The sequence below is a fragment of the Brachionichthys hirsutus genome, chromosome 3, assembly GCF_040956055.1.
Source record: "Brachionichthys hirsutus isolate HB-005 chromosome 3, CSIRO-AGI_Bhir_v1, whole genome shotgun sequence".
Taxonomy (NCBI): Eukaryota; Metazoa; Chordata; class Actinopteri; order Lophiiformes; family Brachionichthyidae; genus Brachionichthys; species Brachionichthys hirsutus.
In genome coordinates this window covers 16,251,066-16,266,010 of record NC_090899.1, presented here as the reverse complement: position 1 = coordinate 16,266,010, position 14,945 = coordinate 16,251,066, and the positions used below count along the sequence as shown (strand labels likewise).

At 46.1% G+C, this 14,945-nt stretch overlaps 1 protein-coding gene across 1 annotated transcript in view; it reads right to left on the bottom strand.

The window, feature by feature from the left end:
- adgrb1a (adhesion G protein-coupled receptor B1a) overlaps positions 1-12,622 on the bottom strand; it is a 179,840-nt gene extending 167,218 nt beyond the window's left edge. Inside the window, exon 1 of the mRNA XM_068760530.1 lies at positions 11,890-12,622. Coding sequence (XP_068616631.1) covers positions 11,890-12,622 — 733 coding nt within the window. The remainder of the gene's footprint in view (positions 1-11,889) is intronic.
- Positions 12,623-14,945: the final 2,323 nt, after the last annotated feature.

The following is a 14,945-nucleotide window of genomic DNA, read 5'->3' as shown; positions in this document are numbered from 1 at the left end:
GGAGCAAGAAACAAGTACTAGCTCAATGTTCAAATATTCTCATGAAGAAGTTGCTATCGCAGTTAGAGATTCATGAGGCACAATGTGCCTCATCTAAAGTACAAAGGCAAGGGGGAGCCAGGACGCCAGGTCAAGTTGGGTGTAGTTTCATCACCGCCAAACATCGAGATTGGGTACCAAGCCCGAAGAGCAGAGCAGCTTAGAAGAGCACCTGACCTGTCAGAGGATATCATGAAGTCCTTGGGGAACTCAAAGGCCTCCTACTTGCCAAGGCTAAGTAACAAAGTACCACCAGAATATCTACTGGAGGGTGTGAACACAGCACTGCTAAGTATCCCTGCCGTGAACATCACTGAGACCAATCAGCTGATAAATGCAGCGGCATCAGTCATCCTAGAATGACTTGATAAGTGTGGCCGAATGGTATCTAGAAGAGGGAAGATGATCACAAGTGAAGGGGTTAATCTACCTGAAGGCAACATAAGAGATGTGCAGGACAGCTACCGATATCAAGACAAGAAGGCTCCTTACATGAACGGAGGGTTTCACCATAAGTCCAGCACCCTGAGGCTGTACGCAAAGTGGAAGGAAGGAGGACGAGGGTCAAGGCCTTGATGCTCACTAGTCCTTGTCCTTGTCCTCCAGGAGGAAACAACACCCCTCCAAGAGGACATTGAGACTTCCAGATCAAGACAGAAAAGGAAGAGCTGGAGAGAATGTGGGCAGAACCCTCAAGCTCCCGGGCTATTCGCTCTCTCTATCCATATATATATATATACAGTAGTCCCTCATTTTCCGCGGGGGTTACGTTCCAAAAACAACTCGCAATAAGTGAAATCCGCAATGTAGTAATCTTTATTTTTTTACAATTATTATACATGTACATAAATGTTTTAAGGCTGTAAAACCCCTCACCACACACTTTATACACGTTTAACAGTCAGGCATTAATCTAAATAGATTGTTTCAGTATTATAGAATGAAACCAAAGATCAAAACCTTTTCAGAACTAAACGTTTGTTTGAGAAATATAAATATATAGTACGTACAGTAAACGTTTTCCTGTTAATAATGTTAAGGCGTGCAGGTCGAGGAAAGAGCCGCTTGGAGTGCAGAAGAACAAATATTCTACTCGTGCTGTCTTTAGCCTCTCATGCTGCTTTATTGGATAGCCTAGCACAGCGGAACGGCAGCGGCTACATGTATCAACAGGAAGAAACGAAACCCAAAAGGGACGTGACGTTTATGCTCCTACAAAATAAAAGCCTCTTTTTACACAGAGAATAAGAGCGCTATAAAACAAACGCTTAACAAATAAACATGATAGCTTTTAGAAATAACAAATTTAATTTTAATGATCAACCTACGAGGTTGAACACATAAGAAGTTATTAATAGCAACTCGCGCGTATTTCACAGTTCCTCCAAACGCGCCCCTTCGTCTTGCGCCGTTTCAAGGCGCATTCAAGTGCAAAAAAAAAATCTGAAATTGCACTAAAAAACTCCGCGAAGCAGCGAAGTCGTGGAAAATGAACCGCATTATATCGAGGAACTACTGTGTATATATATATATATATATATATATATATTCAGTATAGTACTGCTTGCAACACTGATGAGACCAAAAACAGTGTACACCATTTCATGATCAATATTCTTATACTCTGTATTTACACATACTATCCAAGATCCGTTCCAGTCACCTGGTCGTCAGTCAGAATGGACGTAAGTCGGCAAAGTACAAAATGGCAGACATGAGAGATATTCTTTTCTACTACTACTACTGTACTTTCTTCTTGTCCCCTGAGGGGTCGCCACAGCAAATCAACTTTCTCCACTTCACCCTGTCCTTTGCATCGTCCTCCCCAACACCAGCCACTCTCATGTCCTCCCTCACTACGTCCATGTCTCTTCTCCTGGGTCGTCCTCTAGTCCTGTTCCCTGGCAGTTCCGTCCTCAGCATCCTTCTACAGATATAGTCCCTGTCTCTCCTCTGGGCATGTCCAAACCATCAACGTATGGTCTGACCATGTCTCCAAAATGTCTATCCTTCACTGTCCCTCTTATTGTCTCATTTCTAATCCTGTCCAACCTCGTTCCTCCAAAGGAGAACCTCAGCATCTTCATCTCCTCCACTTCTAGCTCCGCCTCCTGTCTTGTCCTCGTAGCCACTGTCTCTATGCCGTCCATCATGGCTGTCCTCACCACTGTCTCTAAGCCGTCCATCATGGCTGTCCTCACCACTGTCTTGTAGACCTGTCCCTTCGTCCTATCACAGAGCACACCTGATACTTTCCTCCCCCGTTCCAGCCTGCCTGCACACGATTCTTCACCTCCTTTCCACATTCTCTCCATCACTCTGCTCTGTTGACCCGAGGTACCTGAAGTCCTCTCCCTTCTTTACGTCTATTCCTTGTAGCTTCACTGTCCCCCCTGGGACCTTCTCATGTACACACATGTACTCTGTTTTACTCCTGCTCACCTTCATTCCTCTCTTTTCTAGAGCAGACCTCCACTTCTCTAGATTCTCCTCTACCTGCAGATCACAATGTCATCTGCAAACATCATATTCAGAGGAGCTTCCTGTCTCACCTCATCTGTTAGTCTATCCATCACCATGGCAAACACAAAGGGGCTCAGAGCTGATCCCTGGTGCATCCCACCTCGACACTGAACTCCCCTGTTACTCCTACTGCACACTTCACTGCTGTCCTACAACTGTCATACATGTCCTGAACTACTCTGACATACTTCTCTGTCCCTCCAGACTTCCTTATGCAGTACTACAGTACCTCATGCAGTACTACAGTTCCTCTCTGGGCACCCTGTCCTAGGCTTTCTCTAGATCTATGAAGACACGATGCAGCTCCTCCTGACCTTCCCTGTACTTCTACATTGCTAGCCTCAACGCTAACATTGCGTCTGTGGTACTCTTCCTCGGCATAAAGCCATACTGCTGCTCACAAATACTTACTTCTGTCCTCAACCACCTTTTCCCATAACTTCATCGTTACTCATCAGCTTTATCCTCCTGTAGTTTCTACAACTCTGTTTGTCTCCCTTCTTCTGGAAGCCTCTCTTGTCCACCCAGAGTCTGTCTCACCTCTTCCCTGAAAGCCACACAACACTCTTTGTTCTTCAGCCTCCACCACTTTGTTTTCTGCTCTGCCTTCGTCCTCTTCCTCTTCCTCACCACCAGCCTATACTGGCTGGCTACACTCTCTCCTACCACGACCTTACAGTCACCAACCTCCTTTAAACTGCTCCGTCTACACAAGATGTCGTCCACCTGGTGCTCCTCCCTCCACTCTTGTAGGTCACCCTATGTCCTAGTCTCTTCTGGAAATAAGTGTTAACTACTGCCATGTCCCTCCTTTTGGTAAAGTCCACCAGCATCTGTCCTTCCAGGTTCCTGTCCTGAATACCAAACTTGTCCATCACTTCTTCATCTCCTCTATTTCCTTCACCAACACGCCCATTGAGGTCTGCTCCAATCAGGACTCTCTCACTGCTAGGATGCTCTGAACCACTTCATCTAAGTCCCTCCAGAACTTCTCCTTCTCCTCTAACTCACCTCCTACCTGTGGAGCGTAAGAACTTCTCCTTCTCCTCTAACTCACCTCCTACCTGTGGAGCGTAAGAACTTCTCCTTCTCTAACTCACCTCCTACCTGTGGAGCGTAAGAAGTTCTCCTTCTCCTCTAACTCACCTCCTACCTGTGGAGCGTAAGAACTTCTCCTTCTCCTCTAGAACACTCTGCACCAACTCCTCCTTCAAGATAACTCCTCCATTCCTCTTTCCTCTCCTCTGTTATAAACAACTTGAATCCTGCTCCTCAGCTTCTAGCCTTGCCTCCTTTCCTCCTGGTCTCCTGGACACACATCAACCTTCCTCCTCCTCCTCATCATGTCCACCAGCTCTCTAGCTTTTCCCGTCATCGTCCCAACATTCAGAGTCTCTACTCTGTCCTAAACTCTGCCATTCCTTCTTCTCTCGCTGCTGATGCACTCGTCTTCCTCCTCTTCTTCGTCTCTATCTTCAACCCACAGTAATCCAATTTCCAGCAGTGTCCTCCGGGTTAACAATGATGCTGGTGGTCACTGTTAACACAAACACCAAACTGCCACAATTAATATATATATATATATATATATATACATACCGTATTTTCACGACCATTAAGCGCACCTAAAAGTCTTATATTTTCAAATTGAAAATGTGCCGCGTGTCCTATGTGTTGTTTGAAGGCGGACATAGGAGAGTCCTTCTGCTGTCCTTCAACATAGTATTATAGTCAGGAGCCTCGCGGAGTGATTCGTACCGGTGCTGTCCTTCAACATAGTATTATAATCAGGAGTCTCGCGGAGTGATACGTACCGGTGCTGTCCTTCAACATAGTATTATAGTCAGGAGCCTTGCGGAGTGATACGTACCGGTGCTGTCCTTCAACATAGTATTATAGTCAGGAGCCTCGCAGAGTGATACGTACCGGTGCTGTCCTTCAACATAGTATTATAGTCAGGAGCCTCGCAGAGTGATACGTACCGGTGCTGTCCTTCAACATAGTATTATAGTCAGGAGCCTCGCGGAGTGATACGTACCGGTGCTGTCCTTCAACATAGTATTATAGTCAGGAGCCTCGTGGAGTGATACGTACCGGTGCTGTCCTTCAACATAGTATTATAGTCAGGAGCCTCTCGGAGTGATACGTACCGGTGCTGTCCTTCAACATAGTATTATAGTCAGGAGCCTCGCGGAGTGATACGTACCGGTGCTGTCCTTCAACATAGTATTATGATCAGGAGCCTCGCGGAGTGATACGTACCAGTGCTGTCCTTCAACATAGTATTATAGTCAGGAGCCTCGCGGAGTGATACGTACCGGTGCTGTCCTTCAACATAGTATTATAGTCAGGAGCCTCGTGGAGTGATACGTGCCGGTGCTGTCCTTCAACATAGTATTATAGTCAGGAGCCTCTCGGAGTGATACGTACCGGTGCTGTCCTTCAACATAGTATTATGGTGAGGGGCCTCACAGAGTGATACGTACCGGTGCTGTCCTTCAACATAGTATTATAGTCAGGAGCCTCTCGGAGTGATACGTACCGGTGCTGTCCTTCAACATAGTATTATGGTGAGGGGCCTCACAGAGTGATACGTACCGGTGCTGTCCTTCAACATAGTATTATAGTCAGGAGCCTCGCGGAGTGATACGTACCGGTGCTGTCCTTCACCATAGTCTTATGGTCAGGAGCCTTTTGTTACGCCACAGTTTGTGAATGGATTGTCGATACTTGGGCTAACGTGTCTGCTAGCATTGTTGTTCGAGCCTTCACAAAAGCCAACATCATTTCCGAGGTGCTGCACGGCACGGAAAGTGACTGACAATGAAGAAAGGGAACCCGGCACGTTTGACGGAGATCTAGCGCAGCTGTTCACTACAGAAACAGAGGATGAGGACTTTGATGGGTTTGATTAATGACTCTGTTTTGCTCCTGCTCTATTTTTGAAAACGCGCACTAGTATGCTTGTTTGATGACGATTAAAGATGTGAGTACCAAACTCAGATTTGCTCCTGCTTTAATTTGCGCACCTATCATGCCGGCGCCTTTTGATCCGCGCGCCCTTTGTATGTTTAAAATACCGAAAAATCAGCCGTTAATGAGACTGCGCCGAATCAGCAGGTGTGTCATAAGGTCGCGAAAATACGGTAAATGAATAAAAACACTTACCGTATTGGCCCGAATATAACACGATGTTTTTAGCATTGAAATTAGGCTGAAAAAGTCGGATCGTGTTATATTCGGGGTCTAGACATTATACCCATTCTGAACGCTAGATGGCGCCAGATATCGTTACAACGAATGGTGAACTGAACTCCCCAGGCCAAAGCAAACGCCTATCATTATTTTATTGCGATGTTTTTCCTTATTCATATGTTGTGAGATGTGTCTGTGTGGATGTGTGTGTGTGCACGTGTCCAGCTGGGGCGTGTCCCGCCTGAGTGAGCGAGTGTGTGAGAGAGAGAGAGAGAGCGCGCAGAGCAGCAACAGAGAGAACTAGGAGACAGAGATATGCGAGCGATAGGAGGAAACGGAGTTTTGTTTAACAGTGCAAGTAAAATAAAGCAGCTTCAGTGATTCAGCACGTCTGGCCGGCGTCCATCTTGTGTTGCTGCACTTCAGCCTTCGTCCCCAGCGTGAAGTCTGGAAGTTAACCCCGGAGGCGCTGGAGAACAATGATCCCCCCAGTTAGACTTCACTTTGATGGTTAATGCAGTTATTGAAATTTTGTTGTTTTATCACAGTAGATTGGTTTATTTACATTTTAAAAACCAGAAGCCATTCATTTACAAATGTGATTGCACTTTAGTTCACATATTTAAATGTTCAGATATTAAGCTGTGAGACAGTTTTTGCATGAATTGAATGTGGCAAAATAACATGCTTTTTCTCTCGAATTTATTGTTATAATAATTTTTACTGTTCAGATGTACCGTAATTAATTTCTGTATAAAAATAGAATTTGGTGTTCAAAAAGTATTTTCTCAAACTTGAGTCTTGAAAAAGAGGGGGTCGTATTATATCCGGGGTCGTGTTATATTCGGGCCAATACGGTAATATAAATACAAAAATATAAGACATGATTCCAAAATTAAAAACCTGTTTACCCCCAACAACCTGATTACCCCCTCCTATAGGACTAACATGGGTAAATCATCTTTTTATAATACTGCCCCCCAAGGGTGGAACTGTTTGACTTCTGCCCTCAAAACATGCACCTCTTTGGCCTCCTTCAAAACGGCCCTAAAAATACACCTTTTAGGGGGACAGAAACGGAGATAGTCATCACGACTCTCTCCGGATCAACCCCCCCCCCCCTTTTTTTATCCACCTACGTTGCATATATTAAGTGTCTTGGTAATTTATGGAATTTAATGTCATTCATTGTCATTTTACATCTGTGGTGTGATTTATTGTAAGTTTGCATCTGTGGTGTAAAATTATTTTTATTATTTTTTATTTTTCTAATGTTATTTTATATAAATCGAGTAATTTAATATTGGTTTTATTTTTATTTGTATTGTTAAATTTGTATTGTTAATTGTCGATGATTTATGTACTAAGGACTTTCAACGCAAACAAGACCGCAAGGGCTTTTGAAATGCTCCTCTTAGACAGGATGTTTGACTGTACTTGTACTGTAATACATACTATTGCTTGACTGTACTTGTACTGTAATACATACTACTATTTGACTGTACTTGTACTGTAATACATGCTATTGTTTGACTGTACTTGTACTGTAGTACATGCTACTGTGTGACTGTACTTGTACTCCCCGACCGGGAATCGAACCCGGACCGCGGGGGGTGAGACCACTACACCGCGGTTTCCATATATATATTCCCATGCACCGAAATTTCTGAATATATATATTGAAATGTCTGAATATATATATTGAAATGTCTGAATATATATATGGAAATTTCTGAATATATATATGAAAATGTCTGAATATATATATGGAAATTTCTGAATATATATATCAAAATATATATTCCGGAGTTCGGTCCATATTCTCATACTTTTCATATATATATTCCAGAGTTTGGTCCATATTCTCAGACCTCACTTTTCATATATATATATAATAAGTTCCTGAACGGCATGCCATATAGGGTATATTTATGGATATTGATCTGAAAACCCCCCACAGAATCCAAAATCATATGCAATCGTATGTGAGTTCAGCTGATTCATTGTATATTATATTTAAAAGGTTCCAGTTTCTGTTTCATATTTTGATGTTCTGGTGAGATTCAAGCCGACACACCAAGAGGAAATGAATCTGCATTATTCTGCCGTTTATATCAGCGTCGTTGTTCCACTCCAGAGCGGACTGCTTATGGGCAATATTTTCTTATCTGCCTGAACAACCTTGTGAAAAACAGATGTTGCCAAATGCTGGAGGCAGCTTCGTGCTGCAGATGGTATTTCAGAAAGAATTTTAATTTCTACTCTTACTGGAAATAGTTCAGGTCAAATATTATTAGTATTATTGTTGTTGTTGTTATTATTATCATTATTATATTATTGTTATTATTGTTATTATCATTATTATATTATTATTATTACTATTATATTGTTGTTATTATTATTACAATTTTTGTTGTTGTTGTTATTATTATCATTATTATATTATTATTACTATTATATTGTTATTATTATTATTGTTGTTGTTGTTGTTATTATTATTTAGGACAGTGTGTTTGGGGAAAAAAGTGCATTTCATTTTCTTTAAATCAAAAAGGTTCAAGTTAGAATGTAATGTGATCTCGTTTCATTCGTATTTTAATTCGTCAATGAGAATTGTCAATTGGATGACTTTGACTTGGGAAATCATTTTAGCCCCTTTCACACAGCCTGCGCAAAAAAAGGCAAACATAACAGTACTTGTTTTTAAATTAAACATCACAGAATCCCGAAGGAGGCGAAGGACAAACATTTGGAGCTCGTGAAATGAACTCGAGGAGAGTCTCCAAGCATAATTTGAAGCTCGATATTGACGAGACTTCACAGACATCAGGGGCTCATTTCTGAGGTCATCAGTCATTCCTCATCCCAGATCAATGACTTCGGCCTCGTCAGAGAGGATAAGCGCCGTTCTGAACCACGGAGCTGTTCCCTGTGAGGACGGAACCCCAAAGCAACAACACAAGTCATCGTCACAAATAGCCTTCCTGCATGAAATGAAATGCTTTTATTTTTATCATTACACTGCAACACACAACGAAAGTACGTTTCCCCCCGAGAACAACCACACACTAATACGTGCATCACGCGGAGAGGGAGGAAGGGGAAGGCGCCGCCGTGGTCGCCGCAGCTGGAACGTCCCAAACAGGCTGAAAGGATCTTCCACGCCGACACAGCGACCTCCACAGCAGCGGGGGGGCAGCCCCCTCCACGGTGAACACACACACACACACACACACTCCCCTGTCCAGTCATGAGGGCCCAGTGTGTGGCTGCACCAGCGTTCTGGGTGGGGCATAAGAGGCGCTAACGCATTCGGCCTGCTCCAGGACTCACATTCATCTTCCACAGCTGCAAACATCTGCCGGCAGCCGGAGGAAGAAATGAAAGTCCCATTTCGTCGTCCTGCGTCTTCTCTGTTTTAGCTGCTCTCCTCTCCATCACAGCGAGGGGGGGGGTTCTGACCCCCTTGCTCACACGGAGCACACACACGTCTTTCTGTCCCCTTTAACAACACATGTTGTGGATCTGAAACGATGCTTTACTTTGTTTCTTTTTGTTTTTTGGTGCCGAGGCTCCGCCTCTGTCCTCCTTCACCGTCGTCTCCGGAGGCTTTCTCTGAGCTTTCACGCTCCGCTCTTTGGTTCCCTGCTGCCGCCACATCCCACATCGACGCCCATAAACAAGCGGACGCTGGAGGTTTGTAATAATTAGTCCCGAAACCTTTAGCTTTGTCCGTGTGAATGTCAGAGCAGCCTAAAAATAGCCCGGCCGTCGCCAGCGTCCTCGTCCTAAAGGTTGCAGCTTTCTCACGCCGCACAGGAGCCGAGACTTCAGCGGCGAAATATCAAGGCATGATGAAATATCAAAATTACATTTTAAAAGATATTACAAATATTTTTACGGTTTAATTCAATTAAATATGAGACATTATATATACTTGTATTAAATGCTTAATTAAATAAAAGAAACGCCGCATCCTTTCACCTTCTAAATTTGATCTAAAGGTCACATTAGAATCAATACGAGGTCATCCCTATCAATACTCCTGCTGACATAGCAAACAGATAATCGGCAACAGAAGACGTAAGTTAGAATCCTTCATTCTGTAAACGAGGATAAATCAATACTTTGCTTAGGATGAGCGATTCCGAATCTTTACCTCCGGACTCGGAAGTGAAGCCAGATGATATTTAATTCTTGGTACTGGCCATCGGACATTATATGCAGTCTACGGAATGGTTCTTCCAAAAATAAACATTCAGACGATCCCCTCACTCAGTCAACGCTCTAAAGTTCCGACATCCCAAATGAGCTTAAATGCATCATTTACATTTACTGCAGCTGTTAAACTGAAAGCTCGGAGGGAGAGCGCCGAAGTCCAGGCGAGCGTTCCCGGACTGAGCGTCACAGTTGAGTTGTTCCATGTGTGACTTTGTGTGAACAGACCTGCTGCGACCCGAGGCTGCACCTGAAGCTGCGCCCGAAGCTGCGGCCGAAGCTGCACCCGAAGCTGCGCCTGAAGCTGCACCCGAAGCTGCGCCCGAAGCTGCGCCCGAAGCTGCAGCCGAAGCTGCGCCCGAAGCTGCGCCCGAAGCTGCAGCCGAAGCTGCGCCCGAGGCTGCGCCCGAAGCTGCAGCCGAAGCTGCGCCTGAAGCTGCGCCTGAAGCTGCGCCTGAAGCTGCACCCGAAGCTGTGCCCAAAGCTGCGCCCGAAGCTGCAGCCGAAGCTGCACCTGAAGCTGCGCCCGAGGCTGCGCCCGAAGCTGTGCCCAAAGCTGCGCCCGAAGCTGCAGCCGAAGCTGCACCTGAAGCTGCACCCGAAGCTGCGCCCGAAGCTGCGCCCGAAGCTGCGCCCGAAGCTGCGCCCGAGGCTGCGCCCAAAGCTGCACCTGAAGCTGCGCCCGAGGCTGCGCCCGAAGCTGCAGCCGAAGCTGCAGCCGAAGCTGCGCCTGAAGCTGCGCCCGAAGCTGCGCCCGAAGCTGCGCCCGAAGCTGCGCCCGAGGCTGCGCCCGAAGCTGCGCCCGAAGCTGCAGCCGAAGCTGCGCCTGAAGCTGCGCCCGAAGCTGCAGCCGAAGCTGCGCCCGAAGCTGCGCCCGAGGCTGCGCCCGAAGCTGCGCCCGAAGCTGCAGCCGAAGCTGCGCCTGAAGCTGCGCCCGAAGCTGCAGCCGAAGCTGCGCCCGAAGCTGCGCCCGAAGCTGCGCCCAAAGCTGTGCACAAAGCTCTTTCATCTTAGAAACGCTGTAATCATGTCGCGTCAAACAGACCTCCTGATACTCTGGAGCCTGATTGATGAAATAGAAACTCTGTGTTGTTACAAGTTTGTTTTTAATCGTTGTTGTATTTTCAATGCAATTTACAATTGTCAGCAATTTTTTAGAATAACGCTGCAATCTGGAAATGGGTGTGCAAACAGAAAATAAGACGCAAGACACTGAACCCCAAATTGCTCCCAGTGGGTGGGGCAGCAGTCAGCCACTGGAGTGTGAGTGAATGGGTGAGTGAATGGGTGAATGTGAGGCCGGATTGTAAAGAAGAGGAAGAAGGAGACAGAGAGAATATGACCAGCGGCTTGTTGGGAGCAGTAGTGGAATGAGGGAGGAATCGTCTGTGGAAAGGTTATGGGGGAAAGGCGAGCTGAGAAATGTTCCATCCCTACGGCCACAGTCCGGAAGAAGCCAGGAGAGAGATGTCAGGCCACGAGGGGAAGCGAGCCAGGACAAGGCAGCGGGCCTTAGCCAATCACGAGTCCGCCTCGCTCCTCTTTAGCTTCTGTTTGCATCATCCCTCAGCCCCCAGCCCTGGTCTGAGCATCCCCTGACCTATCCAATTTCAGGGCTGATTCTCCACAGTGTCTGATCAAGTGTCCGTCCCCAGACCACAACGGAGCCGACCTCACAAGGTCACGGAGCTCGCTTACATCCAACGAAACCCTAAACCTTCCAGTCTCTTTCTCTCTTTCTCTCCACCACTCCAGCCAAAGCAGCCTGTTTGTCACGTGAAGCATGTTCTCAATGTTCTAATTCTGCTCAAATGTTAATCATCTCGAAGAATAATTCTTGTCTGCTTGGATTTAGGGAAAATCGAAATCATTTGAATACTTTTAGAAATGCTTCCGGGCCGCTCCCGGACTCACCTTGAAGCTCTTTTCCGATGTCTTTAGCAGCAGGTAAACAGTTTTCCAGATACATTCCATTGTGATAGCAGCTGTCTCCCCCGCTGAGCCGTGGTGGGGGCTCCCAGCACAAGCATGGCGTCTGCATGATACCGCAGGGCCTGCTGGATGTGCTGGAGGCCAGACAATCCTCCAGCCACTGACACAGCATTTGACAGGCTGCCTGGCTGGGGTTGCGCTTTCCCACCACCAGGTACTCCGTTCTGAAATGGCCCGCGGAGGCAGCGGCGATCGGTGTGCCTTCCTGAGGAGGTCCCTTCCTCATTTGGAGGAATTGCTTTCCAGCCTCCAGAAAGGCCACGGGGGTGGAGGCGTCACACAGCCTCACCACTTCGTTAAAGCTCTCCATGCCCAGGTAGGTGCGCGTGGGCTCCAGGAAGGAATCGTACTGGAAGGTGCGGAGCTGCGACGGCACGCAGTCCTCCGTGGGTTTGGTTACCTTGATGAAGATGGTGTAGCGGCGGGGGTCCGGATTCTGCAGAGTCCAAGAACAGGGCAATGAGCGGAATGCCGACGATGACAGGAAGAAGCCAAAGAAGCGACTCTGGACTAGGGTGAAGCAGGAGTCAGACTCTGGGCCGGAAGGGGCTGCGTAGCAGCAGCCCTCCAACAGCAGCGTGGCGGTGACATGGAGGAGAAGCACGGAGAGGGGCCCCCGACCCTGACCGCAAGTCCAGCAAATAAGGCCTGCCATGGTTTACTGATGAAAGCAGAGCGAGCTCGTCACAGGTTGGAGGCTCGGTGCTGCTTCACTTCCAGCTTGATGCAACAAAGGAAGATAGAAAGCGAGGAAAAGGATGTTGAGGAGTAGCAGCAACGTTGTTCTCCAGGATCCAGCAAGCGTCCGACGTGACCCGAGAGTCAGCACAACCTGTGAAAGGGAACAGAGCAGACATGAACCAGACGGTACTTTATCACAAACACGGAACGGCACTGATGGTGTTTGTCTCTCAGCGGCTTCTTTTGTGCTTTAAACTGAGGTAGTTCAGGTTGATCCGTTCCCGAGGCAACTCCTTCAGTCGTTAGAGCTAGAGCAGGGGCGGGCGATCCGTCCGGGCCACGATGGGTTCTAACATCTCACAGTGTGAACTCGTATAAATGACATGTAAAAAGCATTACATGAAAGGGTTTGTAGCATTAATGAATGAGGTTTAATTATAATAAAATTCGGGGGGCCGGACAAAAAATCCCAACGTGCCTGATTTCGGGAGAGGACAAAGTGCAGGTTGAGGAGGCTCTCAGCTCTGAGGTCACCAGAATCCGTACTTGGCTTACCGATAACAAACTGTCACTACATCTTGGTAAAACCGAATCGATTCTTTTTGGGTCTAAACACTCTCTACGTGAGATAAATGTTAATGATTTCAAGGTCACAGTCGATAATACAGTAATCTCCAGCAAAGAAGAGATTACCTATTTGGGCTGTGTTCTTGACAAATACCTGTCTGGTGATAGTATGGCAACTAAGGTGATCAAAAAAGTCAATCAGAGAACAAGATTTTTGGGCAGAATGTCTGCTTTTGTCTCCGGACGCTTGCTGGAGCCCTCGTTCAGCCCCTCTTTGACTATGCTAGCACCTCCTGGTATTCCAACATCAAAGTGTCCCTGAAAACCAGGCTCCAAACCTCCCAAAACAAACTGATTCGGCTACTCCTCAATCTGGGGCCCATGACCCACCTTCTTCCTGGACATTTTGCTAGCCTAAAATGGCTCAGGGTAGAAGACAGGGTTCAACAACTCAAAATGGGATTGGCATTTAAAATAGTCAATGCAGCTCTGCCCTCAGTCCCCTCAATCCCTGCATACCTGAATAAACACCTACACAGATTTAGTGACACCCACAGCCACAACACTAGAGGGAGCTCAAACAACAACCTGATTACCCCCTCCTATAGGACTAACATGGGTAAATCATCTTTTTACAATACTGCCCCCCAAGGGTGGAACTGTTTGACTCCTGCCCTCAAAACATGCACCTCTTTGGCCTCCTTCAAAACGGCCCTAAAAATACACCTTTTAGGGGGACAGAAACGGAGATAGTCATCACGACTCTCTCCGGATCAAACCCCCCCTCCTTTTTTTTGTCCACCTACGTTGCACATATTAATTGCCTTAGTAATTTATTGTAATTTATGTAATCTATTGTCATTCATTGTCATTTTGCATCAGTGGTGTAATTTATTTTAGATTAATTGTTAGTTTGCACTGGCGGTGTAAAATCATTTTATTTTTGTTTTTCTAATGTTACGTTGCATCAATTGAGTAATTTAATATTGGTTTTATTTTTATTTGTATTGTTAAATTTGTATTGTTAATTGTGGATGATTTATGTACGAAGGACTTTCAACGGAAACAAGACCGCAAGGGCTTTTTTGAAATACTCCTCTTAGACCGGATGTTTGACTTTATTTGTACTGTAATACATGCTACTGTGTGACTGTACTTGTACTCTAACATTCTATCTAATAAATATATTCATCATCATCATATGTGGCCCGCGGGCCGCAGATTGCCCACCCCTGAGCTTGAGACTGCAGCGATTATCTTTCCTCTTTCTATATGATGAGAAAAGCCAAAGAAATAATCTCAATATTATTTTAAAATATTCGTCGTCCCACCTCCTTCACATTATTTTATACATTTTGTTTTTGTCTGCTCCTCCCTCGCTCTCGCTCTCTCTCTCTCTCTCTCTCTATCAACCCAGCCGGTCAGACAGATGGCCGTCCACCATGAGCCTAGGTTCTGTCCAAGGTTTCTGCCTGTTAAACGGAAGTTATAATCAGGCTCAATGTTAGGACGCGCCGGTTTAGCATGCTAGCTGAAACCACAGCCCTGCTGCCGGGTGCATCAACCTTCCATGTTCCTTAACTTTATTCCACAACCTTTTATAGGTTGTGGAATAAAGTCGGCGGAACTTGGGCTGCACCGATTGCAATTTTCTGGCCGATCACCGATTATTTTTTTTATCCTGACCTGCCGATACCGATCTTTTTAATAACTGACAGCAACCTTCAATG